The following is a 25,451-nucleotide window of genomic DNA, read 5'->3' on the forward strand; positions in this document are numbered from 1 at the left end:
TCTCTAAATAAGATAAGTGAGAGAGGAAACTTGCCAGGCCATTCGTGGGGTTACTTTGTAATTTATTAAACAGTCAAAACTGGGCTTCCCTGGTGGCGCAGTGGTTGAGAGTCTGCCTGCCGATGCAGGGGACACGGGTTCGTGCCCCGGTCCCGGAGGATCCCACATGCCGCGGAGCGGCTGGGCCCGTGAGCCATGGCCGCTGAGCCTGCGCGTCTGGAGCCTGTGCTCCGCAACGGGAGAGGCCACAACAGTGAGAGGCCCGCGTACCGCAAAAAATAAATAAATAAAGTGGTAAAAAAAAAAAAAAAAAAAAAAAACAGTCAAAACTGTTGAAAAAGCAAAAGTATCCTACATCCTCCAGCCTCCTCTGTTAAAGAACCCTGCCCATTTCTCTAGTACCTTCATTTTTCTCCATTACCCACAGGGCACTCCCTTGGCCTGTTTTTCTCAACTAGCAACCTTTGTGGTCAGTTTTACGTCCACTCTTCATCAAAATGTACGTCTACTTTATTCATTTCCTTAGAGCCTTAACGGGAACTGATCAATCTGAAAAAATAATTCTTATTTTGTGGCAAAAATAAAATTAATCTATCATTATTCTATTTTCATGTATGCAATCTATTCTTAAAGGGCTCTTTGGACATAAAATCTCATAACCCATAGAAATAAATCTAATAATGAGGCTTTTAAGCAGACACAAAGGGATTCCATCGGGAAAGATATTTTTGACCAAATACACATCGGCACCTCCAAAATCACTACTGTAAATAGGTAGCAGACTATTCCAGGATTCTCTAAATAATGTAAAAAAAAACATTGCCAGTAGTTTCACCTCAGGTATGGTCTAGACCATGGAAGAGCATGAGAGTTGAACAGAGTTTTTGATCCTTTGTATTGACACAGCACACTCTCCTCCCCACAAAAAAAAACAACAAAACAAAACAAAAAAACCCCCCAGCATCCTACATATCAACATCCATGTATAAAACAAAATGATTTCTTTCCATCAAACGAATAAGTAGAATGTAGAAATATTTGATTATTGTTACTTATACTTAAACGTATGCATACATGGTGTGTCTATGATTTTCTGAAAAGAAAGGACCTACTTACAGCTGTTCCATTATTTCTCAGCTGTGGCAGACCATATTCCCAAGGGACTCCTGCTGATGGGCCCCTGGAGAGAAGTGGGGCAGCCATTCGGACACCAAGCAGAACCGGTAATTCTTTATTGGATTCTGTTCCTCAAAGTGGAAATTGCTTTACTTGATTCTTTTTCTGATCAAAAAGGTAACATATGTTTTTGATTTTTTAGATTACAAATTTAAAAAGACAATGAAGGAAATCAAAATCGTCTGTAATCCTACTACCTAGAGTTAATCATAGGTTAAATTTTGATGCAAAGCTGTCCAAAATGTTTCTATACATCTACACACAAATGACTATATTTTTGAAATGAGAGGCCATTTTATATAATGTATAGAACTCTACAGAAATGTTATTTTATCTTGGACATTGGAGGGTCATCTATTTTAGGGTACTCTGTGGAGATCTCCATTGCACACCCTGAGAAATGACCCTGCTTAGATCACTGTAAACTTAGGGAAGAAAACATACTTTTTCCTTGAGGCAGTATTACAGAGAGATTCAGAAAAATAGGCATTGGAGCCTGGTTTATATCCTGTTTCAACTTCTGACTCACCTGTAATCTCTGTTTCTCGGTTCCTTCATCTGTAGAATGGAGATAAAAACAGTACCTACCAAACAGGATTATTGTGAGAATTAAATTACTAAAGCACATAAAGCACTTATTATAGTATCTGGATCACTGTAAGTAGTGTTTGCTGCCATAATTACTGTAATAATTATTATTTTATTTTTATTGATGCAATCCTAGGGACTTGCTATCAAAGCCAAGTTTGCTGAAAGTTTGCAAGGTAGAAAAAAATGGCTTTCATGAACTTTAGACTTTAGGATAATAGAGTGACCTAAGAATGTTTCTTAATTATCTGCTCCAGCATTTCTGGATAGATACTCAATAAATATTGATTATTTGCCCACAAGAATGGTGTGCTGCGGCAATGGACAAAGGTCCGGGGACATAGGCAAGGAAAAATAAAAAAAGAGAGTTCTGTGTTCTGAGAGTTATCTGATATTGTAGACTTACCTGATATTGTAGCTCTCTGAAGTGAGAATATTCCCTTCTCTATGTCCCTCATCTCTCACTCTTTTGAGGCTGATAGAATAAGGGGAGTGTTTCCTTATCACCTTTGGTCTCCTGCAGAGCTACGGCCTTTGAGTGTGCTTCTTCATTTTTCTGCAAATTCTGGGATTGAAATTTGTCAGTTACACTTTCAGACTGTGTCTGATTCTAACCTAGAAAGCTGTTGCATGAGAAATATGGGAGAAAGATGGGTCCTTCGAAATGTCCTACAAAATACTCCTGGTTGGAATAGGCTACATAACAAAAGCCATTATTCACCAGCAATATGAGGACATATGAAAAACCTAGACTATCCAAAGCAATCTTGAAGAAGGAGAACAAAGAGGATATATGTCTCCTGACTTCAAGACTTAAACCACAGTAATGGACAAAGTGAAATGCTGGCAGAAGTGTAGTGCTGACAAATAGAATCAAATGGAATAGAGTAGAAAGCCCCACATAAGACCCACACCTATACAGTCATTGAACTTTCAACAAAGATCCAATTTTCCAATCTAGTAGGGCTGGAAAAAGATGAATCTCACTCCCTACTTCACACCATGTGAAACATTATTCTGAGATAGAGCACAGGCCTAACTGTAAAAGCTAAAGCAATAAAACTTCTGAAAAAAAACACAGGCAGATATCTTTGTGGTTTAGGGAAAGGTAAAGATTTTGTAGGCCATGGAATGCAATAAACAGGAGAGAAAAAAAAGCTAGGCTTCATCAGGAGTATAGGAACTCGGGTTAGACTTCATGAGTTCAATTCTGGTGACAGAATTTACCAGCTGTATGCTCCTGGGCAATTTACGTAGACTTTCTGTGCCTCAGTTTCCTATCTGCAGAGTGAGGATAATAGTAACACAATAAAACCTGCCTCATAGGATTGTTAAGAGGATTCAATGTGTTAGTACAAATAAAATGCTTTCCGTAGTATCTGGCACATAGCAAGCACTCCATAAACTTCATTCAGGCACTTTATTCAGCTGAGAGAAGCTTCCTGAGGTCTTTACCCCAGAAGCATGTTCTTCAGACACTTGATATTACCTGATTTATCCTTTGGTTAGCACAGTTCAGTGCTGAGTGCAGTGAAAGATACGTGGAGAGGGGCAGAGACGGAAGAAAGCATAGATCCCTAGGAATCGAGATTGGATACATAGGACCTGCCATGCTCTTTAGCACATGCTATGGCTGGTATATTCTACAGACCACTTTGTTCTTGGGTGTCAACTCAATTTCTCCCACCCATGTGCCCATTCTAGAGGTAAGGTTCTAGTCAGCTACTAGGTGGTTTAGTGTGTTGGGTCATGGATAAAGGAAAAAGAAATATAAAGTCATAGGATTTTATATGCTACACATGAAGTCATTTTCAAAACAGAAACAGACTCACAGATATAGAAAACAAACTTATGGTTACCAAAGGGGGAACCATAAGTTACCAAAGTGGGGAGGGATAAATTAGGAGTTTGGGATTAGCAGATATAAACAACTATATATAAGATGGGTAAATAACAAGGTTTTACTGTATAGCACAGGGAACTATATTCAATATCCTGTAATAAACCATAATGGAAAAGAATTTGAAAAAGAAAATGTCTACACGTCTAACCAAATCATTTTGCTGTACACAGAAACTAACACAGCATTGTAAATCAACTATACTTCAATTTAAAAAAAAAGGTGTAGGGCTTCCCTGGTGGCACAGTGGTTGAGAGTCCGCCTGCAAATGCAGGGGACGCGGGTTCGTGCCCTGGTCCGGAAAGATCCCATATGCCGTGGAGCGGCTGGGCCCGTGAGCCATGGCCGCTAAGCCTGCGGGTCCGGAGCCTGTACTCCGCAACGGGAGAGGCCACAACAGTGAGAGGTCCGTGTACCTAAAAAAAAAAAAAAAAAAAGGTGTAACTTGAAAGTCATAGGATTTTTAAAAGGTCGGAACTACTGCTCTGAGCATTATTATTGAGGAATTATTGAATGTCCTATAAATCACAGATCATAAATCCACCTATTTTACTGGGTTTAAAAAATGTGTGCTTTTTCCCACCCTATCATCCTATATTCTTGGTTTGTAAGCTCATGAAAGCAGTATTTCCATAAACACTGTATCTACCATGTGCATTTTAGGAATAGTCACTTAAATGGGACCGCTTTTTCCTTTGCAAGTTTCATAATAGGCTCTTCTCTTTTAATTACAGATGACACCACTCAAGTTACCTCTGATTATGAAACCAATAACAACAGTGATAGCAGTGATATTGTACAGAACGAAGATGAGACTGAATGCCCCAGAGAGCCTCTGAGGAAGACATCAGCTTGCAGCACCTATACTCCCGAGGCCATGATATTCCTGGTAGCCCCCCATCACTTAACTCATTTACTTGAGGAATTGGTTTCTATGACAGGAATTGGCTTAGAAATAGATTCCTGAATCATTAGGTTTGAAGATCTGTGTCACTTGGGTTATACATGTATTATAGCCCTCCCTATATGTATCAACATAATTTTTCTCTATCCAAGTCTTACTGGGACCTTAACGGTCCTATTATTTAGTGATTAAAAACAGAAGTATTCATCTCCACAACTGATTACAGATATTTCCTAACCCAATCTAAAAATGTAAGTGTGCATATGAGAATGAATTATTTCAATCAGTAAAATAATATTTTATAAATATCAAGCAATCAAAATGAAATATATTAGTTATCGTAGGACTTCTGTTGGTTCTTCTGTAGTACCTCCTTGATTTAGAAAGTGAGACAATATTTATTTTCCTTGTTAAATTAAACCAGGTTTACATTGAAACTTGCTACCCATTAAAACATCTTTTAATGATGATGTATTTTGTGTGTTTAAAAAGATCCACTTAAAGTGGATAAAAGCATATATTTGAGTCTGCTTAGTTTGGGGGAGGCAGCAATGGTAGAAAATAGTTGACTGTCTTGTGATTATCAATTGCTGCTCTTATCATTTTTCTTTTACCTGATTTACCATTTATACTTCTAAATCAAAGAGATTGTCAGATAAAATAATGTATATGTCTCCTTATCCTCATTATCTTTATTTTCTATTTTTTGGTAAATAAACTTAAGAATGTCTTCATTTGGGACCAGTTATAAAAATGTTTTCTCCTATATACAGTGTGTGCTTTTTGGAAACCATGGATCATAGGAATTAAATTTAAATCCCTGAAAATTATATAAATTTTAACTCTACAGGATTAATGCTGATTTTGAAGCAGTAATATAAATTGGACCAACTAGAGTAGGGGTGATTTACTCCCCCTCCCCACTCGTGTTTCTTTTGAGAGTTCAATATAAGCCAGGAATCCTCATTTCAGAAAAATTTACATAAAAATATAGAGCTAAGTTTGCATACAATTTCAGTGTTCTGAAGTACTTGAATCTTTATTTGAGAACTCTACAGAAGACTGAAAAGCAGTTATGTTAATTTATGAAAGAAACATCTAATTTTTCTATAGAGTGTATGAACCAGGAATAGGCAGGCACTTAATAATGTAAAATTCATGGTCTGAAACAGCATTAAGACCTTTTCTCCTTACCTTGGGGGTCGATGTTTTGTTCGTTTTGATTTTTTTTTTTTGAAGATCACTCATTCACCCTAAAGTCATTTATTTCAGGTAACCTCCATTGTTGAATTGAATTTACCAAAGAAGGAGCAAATTGCTTTGTAGAAAAACTGCACGCTGTTAAAATATTTTTATTTTCATTACAGGACAAACCAATTCTTGCTCCTGAACCTCTTGTCATGGATAACTTGGACTCAATTATGGAGCAGCTAAATACTTGGAATTTTCCAATTTTTGATTTGGTGGAGAAAATAGGAAGAAAATGTGGCCGTATTCTTAGTCAGGTAAGAAATGCATTCATACATATGACTTTAAATGTAAAAAAAAATTCCTTGTTTGTTTATATCTCTGTACATACTTAACATCAGTGGTGAGTATTAGGTGGAGAAAGGAAATTTCAGTACCCAACATTCTGTAGATTCCTTGCTGGTGGGATAACGAAAAAAATTAGAACTTCAAGTGAGTAGAATATCATATTCTGCAATTAAAATATTATGTATTTTCTAAGGCAAAATGGGGGGGGCAGGGATACACAAGCAAGATAGAGAAGTGATCTAAATTCATAGAATTCAGCAAAAGAAAAGTTGACCCAAGCCCTCACAAGAAGAAAGCTGCCAATTTATAAACACTAATTTATTGTCTGTGATTATTTCCAACGACTAGTTTTTTTAACTTTTGAATAGTATAGTGCTTACACCTTATCAAAAATAAGATATTATGCAGTAGTATGTTTCCTCCAGTGCTGTGAGAAACACATTAGAGTTCTTTGTATTTTAATATGGAAAACACCTTTAGGTATCACAAGAAATATAGAAGACGAACTATTACTGCATAACGAGCCTTTTTTTTCCTTAAGTATTTTTTCCTTAAGCTCAGCTACTTTCAAGGTTTCCCAAATAAAGAAACGTTTTGTTTCTCTGAAGGAGAAAGAAAACATACGGAAATTAAGAATTTGAACATGTTTGTTCTCAACAAATAAAATGGAACAAAATGGATTTGCTCTATTATTGAGCCCCTATCAAAACTCTTAATTAATGGGGATGATGGAATAATATTTATCAGCTTATCTTAAAATATTTTAGGTGAGTTCTTACAGATTGAAGAAATATCACAGCAAAGATACTAAAGACTACCAGGTTTGTTAATATCAGATTTAGGTGAGAATTCAGGACCCACATTTACTGGAGCCTCTAAACCTTCCCTGCAAAACACTAGAAAAGAAATCACTTGTTGGACTCATTTCTACTCCATGCAATGCAGACAGGCTTTCTTCAGACCTCGGAGCAAGTATGAGTGTAGAACTTTGGGGTGAGGGTTCCTGATCCATGAAGGTTTGAAGGAAGAAGATAGAGTGGGCTTTTCCCTTGCTCTTCAGTTCCTCAAACATGAAGTGCTCAGCTAGTCTCCAAGAAGAAAAATGTATGCCTTAAAGGAACTTCCATTCCAACAGGGAAATTAGATACGTGTCAAAATAATGACTTGCTACCTACAGAAGAAGTATGCTCAAATGACAGATAGCTTGTGAAGCTCAAAATAATTACAGTTTCCATAACATGCAGTTGTTGCCTCTACTGGACTCTGTTCTCACCATGAACACGTTGAGAACCAGAGTGGCAGCCCTTGCACTTTGACTAAGAGATACTATCCCTTTCTATTTTTGTTAAAACATTTTTTTATTAATGTAACATTGGTTTATGATATTATACAAGTTTCATGTGCACATTGTATTTCTTCTTCGGTAGATCCTACCATGTGCTCACCACCAAAAATGTAGCTTCCATCTGTCACTGCACAGTTGACCCCCTTTACCTTTTTGCCCTCTCCCATCACTACTCTGTTCTCTATGTCTGCATGTTTGTTTTTTTGTGGTTTGTTCATTAATTTTGTTTGTTTGTGCTATTCCACATATAAGTAAAATCATTTTATGGTATTTCTCTTTCTGACTTATTTCACTTGGCAAAATATCCTCAAGATCCATGCATGTTTTTGAAAATTAATAGCCCCATTTTTCTTCTCTTTCTTTCTCCTCAATGCTGAGCAGCATCTTCAGCATCTTTTATGCTTGCTGATCTTGAGGGTTTGTTTAAGGGTAGCTGTTTTATCCAGTCCACCTCTGCCTCATGCCTTGGGGCTTTTCCAGGGAGGTTTTGTATCCTACTCTCTGAAACTCATTGCATACCAGAACTCTGAGGGAGTGATTTTACCTGGAAATATGCCTGTAATGGTGCCACAAGAAGATGTGGCAGTGGGCCAGGAAGTCTTTTTTCTCTTCTACTGGAGAGTGTGTTCCCTGGGATGGAGAGAAAAATCTCACATTGTTTTGTATTTGATGTTATGTGTCACAGACTTCCCAAAACTTTACAACTTAATCTTCAGAGTAACTTGGATGCAGGTATTTCTTTAAATCTCTAGTTGATAGAAGAAGAAACTGAGACTTAAAATATATTGTTCATCTAAAGTCATATTGGACACAGGATTTGATATATCTGTATATCGGAAGTCCAGGCTTTTTACCTTCATTTCAAATCCTTTTCAGCCCCTCATAAAATGCATTTATTTATTATATTTTCAGACTCTCAGAATGGAGAATCTGAGAAAGTAGAAAGTGGTTATCATAGCAGTTGGTTTTACAGCACAAGTGAGAGTACCAAATAACATTGCAGGTACCTAACCCCCTTAGAGTTCTGTGAACGGGGGTGGTGGGGCGGGAGGGTGCAACTTAACCAGTTTTACCACAAAATGTTTTCTAAAAGTTGTGAATACAAGTAGACAATAGAAAGATTAGATATAATTAACAATTAGATTTTTGTATCTTTTTTTCCAGTTATCTTTTAAAACTAAGTACATAACTGTATGGTCCTTACTATGTCACTGTTTATTTTTCCAAAATACAAAACACTGAACTTTGAGAAAAGACAACTTTATTTGCCTTGCTGTGGGTTTTTTTTCTTTGATTTGAGTTTATAAGCACAAAAAACATGAAATTTTCACTTGTGTAAAGGCATATTTTTTTGCACTTTAGTGAGACTTTAGGACAGCTGAAATGAATTAACTTGAACATTCCAAGAAATCACCTTTTGGCTGAGACTACACAGAAAAAGTCTCACTTCAAAAGACTTTTAAAGAGACATATGTGCAATGGAAATGATTTCTCAGCCTTAACATACTGCCTGCCTTTTTGATGATTATCTTGTTTATTTTAACAAATTTAAAAGGACATCATTCAGATTTTGGAAGAGTATTTACCTTTTTTGGTTACCAGTATTTACCCAGTTTAACAGTGACTTTTCTTTATTCACGAGTTTGGATCATTGGCCGTTGATTTTTAACAACTTCTTTGTGAAAATTCTCCTATTTTAAAATCATACTCTAAAATATCTTGTCTTAATTTTTCAATTCATCTTTCAAATGTTTTAAGACAATAATAGGAAAGTTTAGTCACTTGCAATCCTAACAGTATTGCTTTTCAAATAATGGTGGTAGGATTTGGAGCAGTTAAGAGCACACCGCTTGAATTCTGGTCTGATAATGTGTCAACTGTGTGCTCTTTTACAAGTCATTCAACTTCTCTGTGCCTTAGTGTCTTCTGCTTTCAAATGTTAATAATTAACAGTATCTATCTCATAAGATGCTCTCCGGATTAATTAATATAAATAATTAATATATGTAAACTACTTAGAGCAGGCATCACACATATTAAATGTCATATATATATATACACACACACATATATATGTCAACAGCTGCAGCTGCTGTTATTGTTATAAATAATTTTTATTGAAGTAACATGCATAGTTAAATCCACTGGGTATTTATAAACAAGAACTCAAATATAGTTTAAAGCAATAGTATGGAGAAGATAAATAAAAGAAGAACTAGCTTGAAATATGATAGAAACCACAAACTTAACTTTCTGTTACCTTTTTAAAGAGAGGAGGTGGAGATTTTATGTAACACAGAAAAAGGGGAAAAATTAAATACACTTGCCATTCAGAGTGAAAAAAGCACGTATGATATACATACTCTGTTCCCAATGGGCAGCCACAGTGCTCCTTTTAGAACTTAAGTTAAATAAATAAAGACACTTCCCTGCTCCAATCTCTTTAAAGGCTCCATACTTCACTCAGTGTAAAAGTCCTCCTAATGATCAATCTGGCTATCAAACAGCAAGACCGCAATCCACACAGCACCACTCTACAGTTACTAACTTAAATTTTACTCCTGTCCTCATTCACTCTGTTTTAGCCGTGTTGGCCTTCTTGCTGTTTCTTGAGTATAGCAAACATACCTCGGGGCTTTTGCTCTGTCTTTTTCCTCTGCTTAGAAAATTCTTTCCTTAGATATCCCTGTACCTCACTCTGCATCTCCTTCAATTATTTGCACAAAGTCACCTGAATGTGCCTCTTCTAACCACCGTATTTAAAACAGCAATTGCCATGTCCTCCCTTGCACTCTGAACCTCCATCCCTGCTTCCCTTTCTCTTTTCATATAACATCACTTTCAGCCATAGTATATACCTTACTAATTATGTCTATGGTTTACTGCCCTACTCTGCTAGACCACAAGCTCTTTTTTTTTTTTTTTTTTTTTTTTTTTTTGCGGTACGCGGGCCTCTCACTGTCGTGGCCTCTCCCATTGCGGAGCACAGGCTCCGGACACGCAGGCTCAGCGGCCATGGCTCATGGGCCCAGCTGCTCCACGGCATGTGGGATCCTCCCGGACCGGGGCACAAACCGGTGTCCCCTGAATTGGCAGGCGGACTCTCAACCACTGCGCCACCCGGGAAGCCCGACCATAAGCTCTTTTAAGGAAAACTTCTTTGTTTTGTTCATCTATATATATACCTTGTAGATGGAAAATTGTCTTAAACAGAGTAGGCACTCAAAAGACATATGCTGAATGAATAAATCACTTTTTTAGTTATATATACCTGTGTATATATGTACACAAATACATACATAATATATGTAACTGATGAACATTAAATATCTAATTAAAAAATATTAGTGAATTTGAACAGATTTAAAGTCAATAACAAAAAATAGAAAAGTAACCGTGAAGTATTATATGAACGATTTAGAAGAAATATTTCAAGAGAATTTTAAGAAGGAATGCAAATAACAAAAAGGATGAATAATTCTTTCTTAGAGTCTCCTGAATTACAACCAGTACTGTGCCTTTGTGACATAAAGTGAGGCCACTTTAAATGGTGCTGTACTCCATTCTGCCATGTGAATAACCGTTTCTCTCCCCATTACCTTCTTCTGTGCCTTTTTCGTGTTTTTCTTTCTCCCTCATTTGCATATCAAATATGCCAATTACATCCAGAGCTATTTACTTGACTTGAATCTCCAGAGCTATGAAAGTAATTGGAAGGAGAATAGATATTCAAAGGAGAAAGAAGACAATTGAGGGAAAATAGTTTAAACATTTTTATTCATACTGGATTAGAACAAATCTTTCTTCTCTATGTATTTCAACCAAGGCAACCTTTTCTCTCTCTTAATTCTGTCTTCTTATTCTTCACTAAGGCACAACTCTGAATCCTTTATCCTCTAGAAAGCTTTTTTTTTAATTTATAAAATTAGTCCAAATTAAAGCTTTCTCTCATTCTTTATTTAGCACTTATATATTATACAATTAGCAGTTTACTCAATATTATTCTCTTATTACTGACATCACATGCAATTTAGTACCTTGATATATTTCTATAGTGTATACTGGATTTTTTGGTTGGCTGTTTCTTGGGTTTTATGTCTCTACCTTTAAAAATAGATTATATACCCCTTATCAGGGACTACAAGGGCTAGGACATGGAGGTCTTCAATATCTATTTACTGTTCCCAGTAAGTGTCTCTATGGGCAGTACATTAATATGGTTGATGGAATGTATACTTTTTTCCCCATTTTTCTCTTTACGTCTAATACACATTGAGGGATGTTTTGTAAGGCTTTGTCTTTTTCTTTCACAGGTATCATACAGACTTTTTGAAGACATGGGCCTCTTTGAAGCTTTTAAAATTCCAGTTAAGGAATTTATGAATTATTTTCATGCTTTGGAGATCGGCTACAGGGAAATTCCTTGTAAGTATAAGAATTAATACTTTTAAAATCCATTGAATTTGTTATGGGTAATGGGGTATTGAATTATTAGCTACTAGCACAGAATTACACATTGAAAATACCCTGTATGGCCACATGGTATAGTGATTAGGAGATAATAGTTTATGTTAGAGTTCTGGTCCCTTTACATATCAGCTGTTGGAGACCCTGGGTTTTACTTAATCTCAATGTGCCTCATTTCTTAATCTGTAAAATGGGGATCATAATGGCTGCTTCATAGGATTGTTATGAGGATAAAATGATGTAATAATTCTAAAGGGGTTATAATAGTACCTTGCCCATAGTAACTCCAAATTGTGTGCTAAATAAATAATTAAATGTTAAATGTATTGCTCATTTTATAATACACCTCCCTCATTGGGTGAATTCTCAACCTTTATTCTGCCATCCACAGAGTTAAATCACTACCTATTAAAGTTTTTCAGTATAAGATAAACCTGGCTGGGAGTAGAGGGGCAGGAGGATGATGGTCTAATTAATAAAATAGGAGAGACATCTGGAAGTGGTTGTAGAGAAATTACTAGGAACATTTTAAAAATCAAGATAAATGTGAAGATCAAAGGAAAGGACACAACCAAGGGTTCAAACTTCTGAACTTTGAATATTGTGAGGATAAGTTTGTCATTTATAATCATGAGGAATTGGAACATAGAAGAGATATTAAATTTTCAATATGTAGCATTTCAGATTATCATCTGAACATGTAAGTAGCATTTTCCTACATGCTACAAAATAAATGGAACTGGAGAAAATGTCTGTAAATTCAATCAAAAATGTACCGAAATCATGTAGCTCTTTTAGGAAATAAATGCACAGAAAGAAAACTAGTCAAAATAGTATCAATAGGGGCTTCCCTGGTGGCGCAGTGGTTGAGAGTCCGCCTGCCAATTCAGGGGACACGGGTTCGTGCCCCGGTCCGGGAAGATCCCACATGCCACGGAGTGGCTGGGCCCGTGAGCCATGGCCGCTGAGCCTGTGCGTCCGGAGCCTGTGCTCCGCAACAGGAGAGGCCACAACAGTGAGAGGCCTGCGTACCGCAAAAAAAAAAAAAAAATCAATATATTGGCTGGAGTGTGTGTTACTTAAATTGTGTTTTAACCTTTAAGTTTTAAATTTGCTTTTATATACCTTGGACTTTAGAATCCCATGTCTGTTTGTAGTTGCAAGGAGCTGAAGTTAAATAAAAATTATATGGAGACTAGAACACAAGTGTTTTCAGAAAGGGGTAGGGTAGTGCATTAACCAAGTGATCCATTATTAAGATGTTGGTTTTCAAAATGCCATCCACATGCTACATTAAGATGAAAGTGCACAGTTGATGTGTGATAGGAATGAGTTATGAATGAGGAGTTAGAAATGAGGGATGAGTTATTGTATCTACACATTGTGTGACAGAAAAGGAGAATGAAGAATTAAATCTACAAGTGAGATTTGTTGGAGAATATGGAACCAAATGCAGACAAAATAGGACAGTGGGAGTAGAGAGAGGAACTTAAGAGCGCTGGGTGCCGTGGGAAAGTCTGGCCGATGGGGCCATGGAAGTAGGGAAAGAAATATGAAAAAGGGGTAGTTTGAAAGGATTTCAAGATAAGCCTTGCTTTCTTAATACCACATTCCCAGGGCCCACCCTGGTTGGATGCCAGGGATTGACCTAAGTGTTAGTGATTTCTCAAAGGCTAAGGAATTGCATAAATAAGCTTTTACAAGAAAGGAAGCCACTGCAAACACTAAAGAACAGCTAGTATCAGAATAAATTTACAAATTAATATTATATTTCAAAATATATTTTAGTGCTATAATCAGCTATTGCCAAGTTCCATTGAGTTCAAACTGATATAACTACTAACTTTTCTCTAGATAGTATACCATTAACTCAGAGAGAAATTTGACCAGTATTTATTTAAGTGTAAAAAGAAGTTTTCAGGTTCCAAATTTTATTATTCATTTTTATATTGTCTTATTACATATTTATATGTTACAAGTAAACAGATATTTTTCCTGAAATATCAGGTTCTTCATTCCAGGTGAAAAGAATTGTTATAATAGCTTTACTTGTTCTGTTAGAAGTCCCAGACACTTCCCATAAAGAGAATTTATTTATATCTTCTCAGAGAAAAGTTTTAACTTAATTGATGATCACTTTTAAATAATAATACCTTGCATGTTGTAGGGTTGTAAATTTAGACTAGTATGGACATTTATTAAGAGCTTTGTTTATCATTATTTAAAATCAGTATGTGCAAAAATTTGTTGTATGTCTACGAATTTAACATCTACTCCTAGAGAACTATATTTCTAATATCTCTGTATAAACCCACACAACTAAATGAAAAAAACCAAAGGGTAACCAAAATGGGGTTAGATTAGCTTTACTATCATAGTGAGCTAAAATATTAGAAACTAAATTTTTATTACAGTTCCAAGTTTAACAGTTTCCAAGAGAAGAGGGAAGGTATGAAAACTTTTAAGTTTGTACCCAGAACCCTTACTAAAATTTGAAAAATCTATTAATAGATTTTAAAATGAGATAGATTCGATAGATAGATAGATAAATAGATAATTTCATGGAGCAGCAGTGGGTAAAATTATAAATATAGACAACTCACTGATAGAAATGTGATACCAAAAATATATTTGTTCAAAAAAGATTAGGATAAATTATAGTTTATATTCAATCGCACAGAGAGAAAATAATGTTTGATATTGTTCACAGTCCCTTTCAGTTGGGCATTTTGGGCTAGTAAAGGTGATAAATTGTTAGGTCATATTCATTCATGGATTCAAAGTTACTCTTAAGAGAGCATTTTCTATTTACAAAGACTTTCATCTCTAAAATATATTCTTCCTAGCACCTCTCATTCTCATTAGTCAAGTTTGAGAAGTGGAGATAATGCTTCAGAAATACCTATGATCATGTACTATTTATTAAAAAAAATTTTTTTTTAATTTTTAATTTTATTTTTTTTATACAGCAGGTTCTTATTAGTTATCCATTTTATACATATTAGTGTATATATGTCAATCCCAATCTCCCAATTCATCCCACCACCATGTACTATTTAATGGCAGCCATGAGAATAGTCTTGCTCAACTTAGTTCAGTTCAGTTCGATTAAGCTGTATGTGATGTGCCCACCAATTTTAAAGCTCAATACTGAGTTGACATGGAACAAGCTAGAAGGGCAGAACTATCAAAGCGTTAGCTACATTCCAAAGAAAAAAAATATTTCAAGTGTCATTTCTGTTCTTTAGTATTAATACTTTCCCTCACCCTTTGGTGAATAGGAGCATAGAGAATTCTCAATGGAAAAATCTATAAATTCAGGTCTAAAAAAATCTATAAGTTTTACATACAACCCCAGCCTTCCATTCCACCTCGCTTCAACCCACTGCTTGAGACATAAGGAAAAACTGAGAAAACAAGTGTATCAAGACAGCAGAGGGGATGGGCAGGCTCTGGGAAAGCGTAGGGCGGGTGCATGCACGTGTGCTTATGTGTTGTCAGAAAGGCAGGGGAGGTTGCCTGGTGGGTGAGAGAATTATTAAGGGATTTGTCCAAAATGCAGAGATGAAGGAAGAGGATGAGAATAATAATGATAAAATAAGAAGAGCTCTGAAATCATTCCTTAGCCCTATCAGTTGCCTTCCAGGGCCAGAAAAAAGAGCACTCTGAGCATATTCGTATGTCCTAGAGAAACTTGTCAATCCTCTGTGTTGACCTAGCTAGCATCTTTCCTGGGTGTCTTTGCTCCTGAGCTGGTCCCCAGAGAATTAACGGCAAGAGCAACAGTGATACCAGCACTTGACACAGTATTTGCCCATAGTACGTGCGAAGTAAATATTTGTTTAAAAAACATGTTAATGACTACTTAAAGGCAGATGGTTTTTCCATCCTGCTTAAGTGATAGTGACAACAGAATTCTTTTAGAGCTATACCTGCCAAACTATATCTCTATCTACCTATCTATAAATATATGTATGTATTTAAATGGAGTTAGGCTTCGTTAGCTATTGTTTTCTTTAGTACTTTTGAACCTATACTCAAAAGTTAAAGGAGGAATTTTTCTTTCCTGTATACTGTCTTTACCTAGTTTTTTAATCAAGATTATACTAATCTCTAAAACACAAAAATGTATAAAGAAAAAAAGTTTTTTAAGATGATACTAGACTTATAAAATGTGTTTGGCCGCTTTCTTGTTTGTACATTTTCAGCACTAAATCCTTTCGATTGTTCATTGCAAGTTTATAAAACTTACCTATCAAACCTTCTGGACCTGGACCTTGGGGTGAGAAACAGGGCAGGAAGCAGGATAACTCAAGAACAACAAGTTCACCTGTACGTGGTATTGTCTATTTCTCACCCCAAAGAGACTCGGCCAGCACCCTGATACTAACACCCACCCACCCTTGTAATACTGGGCGCAAGTGCAGGTTTCCCTGACTTGCAATGTTGATGGTAATTACATCCACACAGTAATCTTACCAGCTTGCCACAAGGGAAAAGAACTTAACCCAGAAGCTCCCTCCCAACATAGTCCCAGACCCTCTCTGACCGGGCTGCATATTCTTCCTCTACCAGGTCATCACTGCCTTCTCCCTCCCCCAGGGCTTAGCATAGTTTTTATTTTAGCTCTTCAATTCTATTCTTACAAACCCAGCATTGATTTTGAAAGAAAACAGGTCATCTGTGCTAATCTGTCATCTTGTTTTAAGAGCAATCATGTATTTTATGTGAATGATATTTACATCAATGGCAAGCTTACTATATACCAGCCACTTTAAAATAGGTTCCCTTCTGTAATTCTCACAATTGGACTATGAAACAGGCACTCTTACTGTCTCCCTATTTTTAAGATAAGGAAATGAGACTTAAAGTTTTAAGTCACTCACTCAGTAACACAGGTAATAAACGTCAGAGCAGAGACAAAGATCTGTCGTAGATCGAGAAACTTCTACCGTGATCAACTTCGTACATGGCACAGGTATAGACATAAAATGTAATTGTCTTAAATCACTTGGGGTAGTCCATATACAGAAATAGAGACTCCAGTTTGAATAAAATTGCTCTTTGGAAACTAGGTAATATCCGTATTCACCTCTGGCAATGACTGTGAACAGGTTTTGCTGTTGACCCCTTGGGAGCCTAGGAGGTCTGCTTCTCAAAGCTCTTCTGAAGACATCCTCTAAAGACCTCACAGCCCCCCCCCATTGAGTTCCTGGAGCGTTCACCCAAGAGTTAGCTTAAAGACTGACTCCTAATAGTTCCAGAAATGTAGGAACATAGACATCATCTTCCTACGTTCCCCTGTGTGCCACCAACACCACAGATGTCATAGTTTCTTCATTCTTCCCCGACCATGGAACAGGTGTTTCTCTCAAATTCCCACTATCATTCTGCTTCTTCTCTTCTGCATCTCATCTGTTGAGTATTATTCAGAGATGTAATCTATTACATTAGAGAAGGAAATTGTATCATGGTTGGTCATTAGGAATAAAATGTATAAAGATAGCATATTTAGGGTAAAGCATACCAATCAATGAAGTATTTTGAAAAGCCAGAAAAACAAGAGAAAAACATGGGGAAATTGCACAGAGAAAGAAGGTGAGCCGAGAGCACAGTGGGCCTTTGGTCATGGTCCCCTAGAAGCTGAACTGCACATGTAGAAATAGGACCCCCTTCCCATGGTAATGACATTATAACTAGGAGATTTGGTTCCCCCTTAGCTTTTACTCTTCGGAATGGCTCAACTCCCTATGCTATTATACAAAGACTTTTTTTGTTGTTTTTGTTTTTGTTTTTTTTGCGGTACGCGGGCCTCTCACTGTTGTGGCCTCTCCCGTTGTGGAGCACAGGCTCCGGACGCACAGGCTCAGCGGCCATGGCTCACGGGCCCAGCCACTCCGCAGCATGTGGGATCTTCCCGGACTGGGGCACGAACCCGTGTCCCCTGCATCGGCAGGTAGACTCTCAACCACAGCGCCACCAGGGAAGCCCGACAAAGAGGTTTAATTTTTCCTCTTTAGGTATTTCCTAGAACTTTATTCCCAAGTTAGAATTTCTAGATCAGAGAACATTATCGATTTTGATTTTGCTTTTGCTTTGTGGATTTAGTATACATATAAAAGATGTGTTCTTCATTTTATTACAGTGTTTTATGTTTGATACAGAAGAAAAATACTATGTTCAGTTCACAAATTATATTTAGATGCTATTTATCAGAGGTGAAATACTAGGTGGTATAGACCATTGGTCTGATCTATGTTAAGTATATCATGGGTCTTTTTTTCCAGTCCTCTGTGTAGTTTTATACAGGAACATGGGAATAAGAACAAGGGTAAAAATCACAGTGGATTCAAAGAGTGAGTTTCCTACATACGTTAGGTTTCTGGTGGACTCTAGACAGATTTTTTCATTTCAGACATCTGCATGTGTAATTAATGTTATTGCTGTATTTTTTTCTTGTTACTCTGGATGTTACCGAGGAATGGAAGAGTAATCACAGAGTATTTGTCCTAGAATATTTGGCTTTCACTGAGGTATTAAAGTGAGAGGACTAAACTCTTTATCCAGTAGGTGGCACTCTTGGTCCTCGGACCCCAGCGTTCACAGATGAATGACTGTTCCTTTGCATTGGTTACAGACCATAACAGAATCCATGCCACCGATGTCTTACACGCTGTTTGGTATCTTACGACACAACCTATTCCCGGCCTCTCAACTGTGATTAATGATCACGGATCAGCAAGCGATTCAGGTACGTATGAAGTCCCTCTGTGCTCCCTTGTAAATTATGGGAACAGAAGAGTGTTTTTTTAAAAAGGAAATCAAGACAAATGATATCAGTTTAATACTTTCTTAAAAGCTCTATTATCTTCATTGTCTCTTCTCAGATTCTGACAGTGGGTTTACACATGGACATATGGGATATGTATTCTCAAAAATGTGTAATGTGCCAGATGATAAATACGGATGTTTGTCTGGAAATATCCCTGCCTTGGAGTTGATGGCCCTGTATGTGGCTGCAGCCATGCATGATTTTGATCACCCAGGAAGGACTAACGCTTTCCTGGTTGCAACTAGTGCCCCTCAGGTAAATCTTTCAATTTTGATCAGGGGAAATAATTCAATTTTGAGATTTCTCTGAAGGAAATTAATTTTATAAATTTGACTTTCACTTTAGCTCATATTCACTTGGTGCCTGTTTATATTTAGCCCTGAGATAAAATTCTTAGAGACCATGCTCATTTTGAAAAGATATCATGGTTTGTTCTAAGTCATCAATGGTGCATATGCAACTTTATCACCCATGGGGATCCCTTCTCAATTTTCTTAGGAAGAAAAGCTGCTTGAATTCATGTTAATGAACTTCCCCAACAAAGAAAATCTGACCTATACAAAAATTTCTTTCCGAAAAGATTAGAGAACCACATCTTTCTTAGTTCTCTAATTTAAGAATTAAAAGTTTCTTTGGATATAAATTTAAGACTATTAAGAATGTAAGGCTCCTTTGGATATAAATCCCATTCCTTTGAGATATATTCATTATAACAATTACTATTCTTATGGCACTTTTATTGGTTAGGAAGAATTAAAAATCAATTTATTTCATTCACTTAAGGGAAATTTTTTACCTGAACATAGTACTCCAAAAACAGTAACTTTAAAGTTCATCTTGGCATGTATTTAAATTTAAGTCCAATATTAATCACTATGTATTTAGGCATCTCCATCTATATAATTAAACAATAAGCTTCACCTTGATTTAATCAGCTGGACCCATGTTACTAAAGATCCCAAGATCTTGCTTTTCTTTCTAGAGGATCTAGAGGCCAATCTGGTCCAGTACTCTTTTTTTTTTTGGTCACGTTTGCTTTTTGTCTTTTTCCCCATTCTCCATTTCCACACCCTCTCTTATAGACTAGTCTAGAATTTTCTTCCAATCTGTATACAATACAAATATCCTGATTTTTTTTTCTCACTGCTTACTTTAATTTCTTTCACTGTGCCGTTCATACACCAGAGCATATTTTCCCTAAAGATAAGCAAATCCATTTGCCAACACCATATACCATTCAATTTTCCTACACATGCATGCATTTTCACTTGCCTCACTTGGTGTCTCACGACACAACCTATTCCCAGCCTCTCAACAGTGATTAATGATTACAGATCAGCAAGCAATGATAAATTAATATTTATTAATATTCATAAAATATCAATTTTCATGTCCTTGGTCTTTCTTTTTTGTCCTTATACCTTTTTCCCCCTCCATCTAAATCTACCACACTAGTCTCCAAGCATTTTTTAGGCAACTTCCTTTTCCTTTGCAGCTTCCCTCAGCATTACTAGAGAATTTCAAGCAAGTAGATATTTACTATATACTTTCAATTAGTAGACAGGGGGTGATATTTCCTATGGCTGATTGTGGGGTAAGAATCTTTTGAATTATGGGCTTCTCAGGGAGTCCATTCCTCTGTATTAGTTATATGTATTTAACTAAAAGGAAGTCACTCTTATTCTAGCTGTGGGAAGTAACTGAGTTACTTCTTAGGAATATTAGTATATTTGCATATTTTAATATTTGCATATTTTAATGGTTAAATTCCTGTGCCCTGCAAAATAATAATAATAATCTGATAAAAGCTAACTCTAAGCCCTTCAACTGCAAGAATTTGAAATAAAGTTTCAAGGAAATGAAATAACATTTCAAGGAAATGAACTTTATCTTAAAAAAAAGGAAATTTAACCAAGAAAAGTAAACAATGTACAGCAATAAGTGATTCTTAATAACTAGCTGTCACAAGATTACATTCCTGTGTTCCATGATAAAGGTGGATTCCAAAAGCTTTGCATGTTCTCATTTATTTTTGTTTTTTAATTTAAAAAGTTGAACTCTTCACTCTCGTCCTTGCCTAGGCGGTGCTCTATAATGATCGTTCAGTTTTGGAGAATCATCATGCAGCTGCTGCATGGAATCTTTTCATGTCCCGGCCGGAATATAACTTCTTAGTTAACCTTGACCATGTGGAATTTAAGCATTTCCGTTTCCTTGTCATTGAAGCAATTTTGGCCACTGACCTGAAGAAACACTTTGACTTTGTAGCCAAATTTAATGCCAAGGTAACTAGATTTGTACCAGTCTTCATTTTCTGACCACATTGAAAGAAGTCATGGAATCAAAGTGTTGAACAAAACATTGCTGTCACCTCATATATGTCAAATGTGAAAATGGAAGGCAATGAAATGTTTAACCAGAAGCAGATATTTAGGCATTGGTCCCAACCTGGAAACCTGATACGCTGAGGTGCTGTCTGTATAGATTATACTTTGCACTGCAGAGAAATAATAGAATTCTAACTATCATTGTGTTTCTGTTTGATTTAATTTGCTCTCATCTCTGTGAAATGCTAACAGAAATTACCTGGCAGTAGTAAAGGTCAAAAACCTGAAGCAGAATTTCAAACATCAAACATAAATGCCCAAATGTTAACTCAAAATTTCTTATTCGTAGCCACATTATTTTAATAGTAATTTAAAACCTATGTTAATATTAAATAGCATTGCTTTTCAATTCCATAATTAATAATTATCCATCATTTGTTATTTTACTTTTTTTGGTGAGCTATTTTACTATTAATTTATGCAAGCCAATAACATTATTTGAAAGAGCTGAGATGTTTCTCATTACTTGGCATTCTAATCTGCACATGGTAGGAAGACAATCAATATTCTGTTGTTTATTCTCCTGTTCAACTTTTGCTTTCATTGAGTCAGACCCCATTTTAACTTTGTCCCTCAAACAGGTGAATGATGAAGTTGGAATAGATTGGACCAATGAAAATGATCGTCTACTGGTTTGTCAAATGTGTATAAAGTTGGCTGATATCAATGGGCCAGCTAAGTTTAAAGAGCTTCATCTTCAGTGGACAGAGGGTATTGTCAATGAATTTTATGAACAGGTAACTAACTTAACTATTTCTCTTAATCCATATTGAGGCTGCTCATAAATTCCCTAAAGCTTCCAAAAGCTGTAAAAGCGTGATCAGTCTATTTCATATTCATGCTACCATCAGAAAAGGCACTGGCCAATTTTAATCAGAGGATTTAAAAATGACAAAAATTGGACTAAACTGTAAGCATAAAAACTCTAAGATAAAGTTATTTGCAAGTATTAAGTAATAAATCACCTTTCCCTGGACTTTTTTTGTGTGTGTGTGTGTGGTACGCGGGCCTCTCACTGTTGTGGACTCTCCCGTTGCGGATCACAGGCTCTGGACGCGCAGGCTCAGCGGCCATGGCTCACGGGCCCAGCCGCTCCGTGGCATGTGGGATCTTCCCAGACCAGGGCACGAACCCGCATCCCCTGCATCGGCAGGCAGACTCTCAACCACTGCGCCACCAGGGAAGCCCATCCCTGGACATTTTTAAAGAAAGATTAGAAAGAACTTTTTTGAGCATTAATAGGACTTATATATAAAATAAATGTTTGTGCTTTCTAGAAAATAATGTATTGCCTTTCCTCGGAATAAATTCATAATCAATCCTGAAATATTGAATATAGAAAAAATGTAAAGGAAGGAGAAAATCCAGTTATAATAATTCCACTACATAGGCATAACCATTGTTGATATTTTGGTATAATTCCTTCATTAATGTTGCTAGGTAACTTCTGGTTTACAAGCTGATATTTTTTTTCCAGAAATGAATCAGTTCAAAGTAAACACTTATACAGTAGTACTGTTAAACATAGATAAATAAGAATATCAGAAACTATATAATCACAGAAGACATAATTCAACCCAAAGCTGGGTTGAGGTAGCACCTTTAATTGAGGAATAAATTACTTTAAAATTTCTGACAGCCAAGGCAAAACAAAAGGAAAACATGATACATTATCTATTTGTTGGATATTTATATCCAGCATTGCCTTTTAAGATGCATTTATATTCTAACTTATACTCTAATATAAGGAACAATGACTAGTGTGATAAGAAAGGTCATCTACTTAGACATTAAACCATTTCTTGTATTTCCCCTTAATCAGAAACCAAACCCTCAAGATTACCAAAGTGGTAAATGGCAACAAAGCAGTCTGATAGAAATCTTAGTAATGTGGGGAAAATCTCTTAGCGGTCCAGGAAAGAAAGACTTCACACATATGCCTGGGTTCTTGCATATTTGCAAATTTTAGATGCCAAGGGAATGGTGACTATTTGTATTTTACACTCTCCTTGTCCTTTGCCTTTCTAGTTAACTGCTCCTGTTACATTCTTATTTCTAGGGTGATGAAGAGGCCAGCCTTGGGTTACCAATAAGCCCTTTCATGGACCGTTCTGCTCCTCAGTTGGCCAACCTTCAGGAATCCTTCATCTCGCACATTGTGGGTCCTCTCTGCAACTCCTATGATTCAGCAGGACTGATGCCAGGGAAATGGGTGGAAGACAGTGATGAGTCAGGAGACACCGATGACCCAGAAGAAGAGGAGGAGGAGGAAGCACCAAATGAAGAGGAAACCTGTAAAAATAGTGAATCTCCAAGTAAGTTATAGAATCTCTCTCAAATGTGCTTCTCCTGGGATTGTTTTCTTACTTAGGTTCACAAAAAATTTGATGCTTCTCGTGAATTTCATAGTTGAGTCCAAACATCACCTGCTGCAGTGATTATGGATACTCCCCCTTCCCCAATATCATGATAATGGAAATTACAGACTGTGGAATCTATTATAATACCATGTTCATAAAAAGGTATGTTCTCTGTTATGAAGTAAGACAATTAAGTAATCAAAGCCTATTTTTCAGAGTATCTGAATGATTTAGGAATCTCAAGTACTATCTAGACCAGCCACAGGCTTTTCCTGGCTTGCTTCGGGGGAGGTGCTAAAGTGGTAAGAGGTAGTAGTCACTCATTCATTCATCAAATATTTATTAAGCACCTACTCTGTGCCAGGCATTCTTCTAGGTTGTAAAGACAGAGCCGTGAACAAATCAGACAAAAAAAAAGAAAAATCGATCAATCCTTGCCCTTTTAGACTTATATTCCAGTCGGGTCAGCAGACACTAAGAAAGACAAATCAGTAAATCTGTAATATGTTAGGTACTGATAAATGCTAGAGTTTAAAAATAAAAATGAAAAGTAAGAAGGATATGAAATATTGTGCAGAAAGATTAAAATCTTAGATAAGATAGCCATGGACGGTCTAAATAAGAGATTCTTTTTTTCTTAAACCTGAAAGAAGCAAGGGAAGGAGTGATCCATGGAAAGAGATGTGGACAAAGCATTTCAAGGAGAGAGGAAAGCAAACCGTGTAAAGGTCCTGACGTGGACACTGGCTGGGTGCTCAAGGAGCATCAGGAGAGCTGGGAGGCTGAAGCAGAGGAAGGGGGGTGGGGAGCGGGGACTGAGACGATGGAGGGTTAGAAGATAGGGCTCTGCAGGTCACAGTATGTAGTCTGGCTTTTACTCTGAGTAACATGGGAAGCCATCAGAGGTTTTGAGCAGAAGACTTAGTTGATTCAAGTTATGTTTTAACTGGATTGCTTCAGCTGCTGCATTGAGAATATTCTCGAGTTTGGGGTAAGAGCAAGGGTGTAAGCAGGGCAGTGTGTTAAGAGGCTGTTGAAATTATCCAAGTGAGAGATGACTGTGGCTTTGGACCAGGGTAGTGGCAATAGTGACAGTGAGAAATGGTCACATCTCGTCATTGATTTGGAGTGCATCATGTAGCCGTTCTAATCTGTTCAACTTAATTGTCTATAAAATCAAGATTATTTTTCTTCACATCTTGAAATATTCTCCACTATTTCTCCAGCCATAGGGAGGAAGCCCTAATAGCATAATTAGGAAAACCAATAACCCTTACAGTGATGTTGCACAAATACTGTTCCTATGTTCATGGGAGTATAGTATGTGGTTCCTATCTACCTTCATAAAGGAAGTTCAGTCTTAATATTGATATTTTTCAAGGCCCTTACCAAAAATATTACCAATGAAAGACATTATGATCATTTTATCCTTTTTTTTTTTTCCTAGCACAGTCAGGGAAATGCATGACTTAGTTCATTTGGCCATCTAGGTAAAGAGATATTCTAACGTGTGTATTAACCTATTTTGCCCTCATATAAGGGCCCTGTCATAAGCTCACATAAGCAGAGATCAAGAACTCATTATTAACCATAGACTGGTGAGATGGGGTAAGTTTGGCTTTAGGTCAGACTTTTGCTTAAGGTCTAACCCATATATTAACTATTATACAGAATGGGAGGAAAATCAAAAGTTGTTTTCCTTCAATATTCTATTATCAAAGTAATTTTATTTTATTCCTCTGATGCTTATCAAAAGATGTCTATTAAAAATTTTGTGCTGATCTTGGGATTCAGAGGTAGGAGCCAAGACAGGATTCATGGATTATTCATTTTCTCATTTAATAAACATGCATGAATTTTATACTTTTACTTTTTTTTCATTCAAAGAGCCAGGTAATTTGCTGTCTGACTAAGGACTGGACAGTTTTTCCACTGAATGTTATTGGAAAGTGTGGT

The 25,451-nt window shown here is 36.6% G+C and overlaps 1 protein-coding gene across 1 annotated transcript in view; it reads left to right on the top strand.

The window, feature by feature from the left end:
* The window catches only part of PDE3A (phosphodiesterase 3A), a 314,910-nt gene that overhangs the window by 281,337 nt on the left and 8,122 nt on the right, over positions 1 to 25,451 (top strand). Inside the window, exons 7-15 of the mRNA XM_081249969.1 lie at positions 1,138 to 1,223; positions 4,399 to 4,553; positions 5,936 to 6,073; positions 11,763 to 11,874; positions 18,554 to 18,667; positions 18,804 to 19,003; positions 20,830 to 21,033; positions 21,717 to 21,872; positions 23,195 to 23,450. Of these exons, the coding sequence (XP_081106095.1) occupies positions 1,138 to 1,223; positions 4,399 to 4,553; positions 5,936 to 6,073; positions 11,763 to 11,874; positions 18,554 to 18,667; positions 18,804 to 19,003; positions 20,830 to 21,033; positions 21,717 to 21,872; positions 23,195 to 23,450 (1,421 nt within the window). The remainder of the gene's footprint in view (positions 1 to 1,137; positions 1,224 to 4,398; positions 4,554 to 5,935; positions 6,074 to 11,762; positions 11,875 to 18,553; positions 18,668 to 18,803; positions 19,004 to 20,829; positions 21,034 to 21,716; positions 21,873 to 23,194; positions 23,451 to 25,451) is intronic.

This window comes from Mesoplodon bidens (assembly GCF_964165515.1).
Source record: "Mesoplodon bidens genome assembly, chromosome: 11".
Taxonomy (NCBI): Eukaryota; Metazoa; Chordata; class Mammalia; order Artiodactyla; family Ziphiidae; genus Mesoplodon; species Mesoplodon bidens.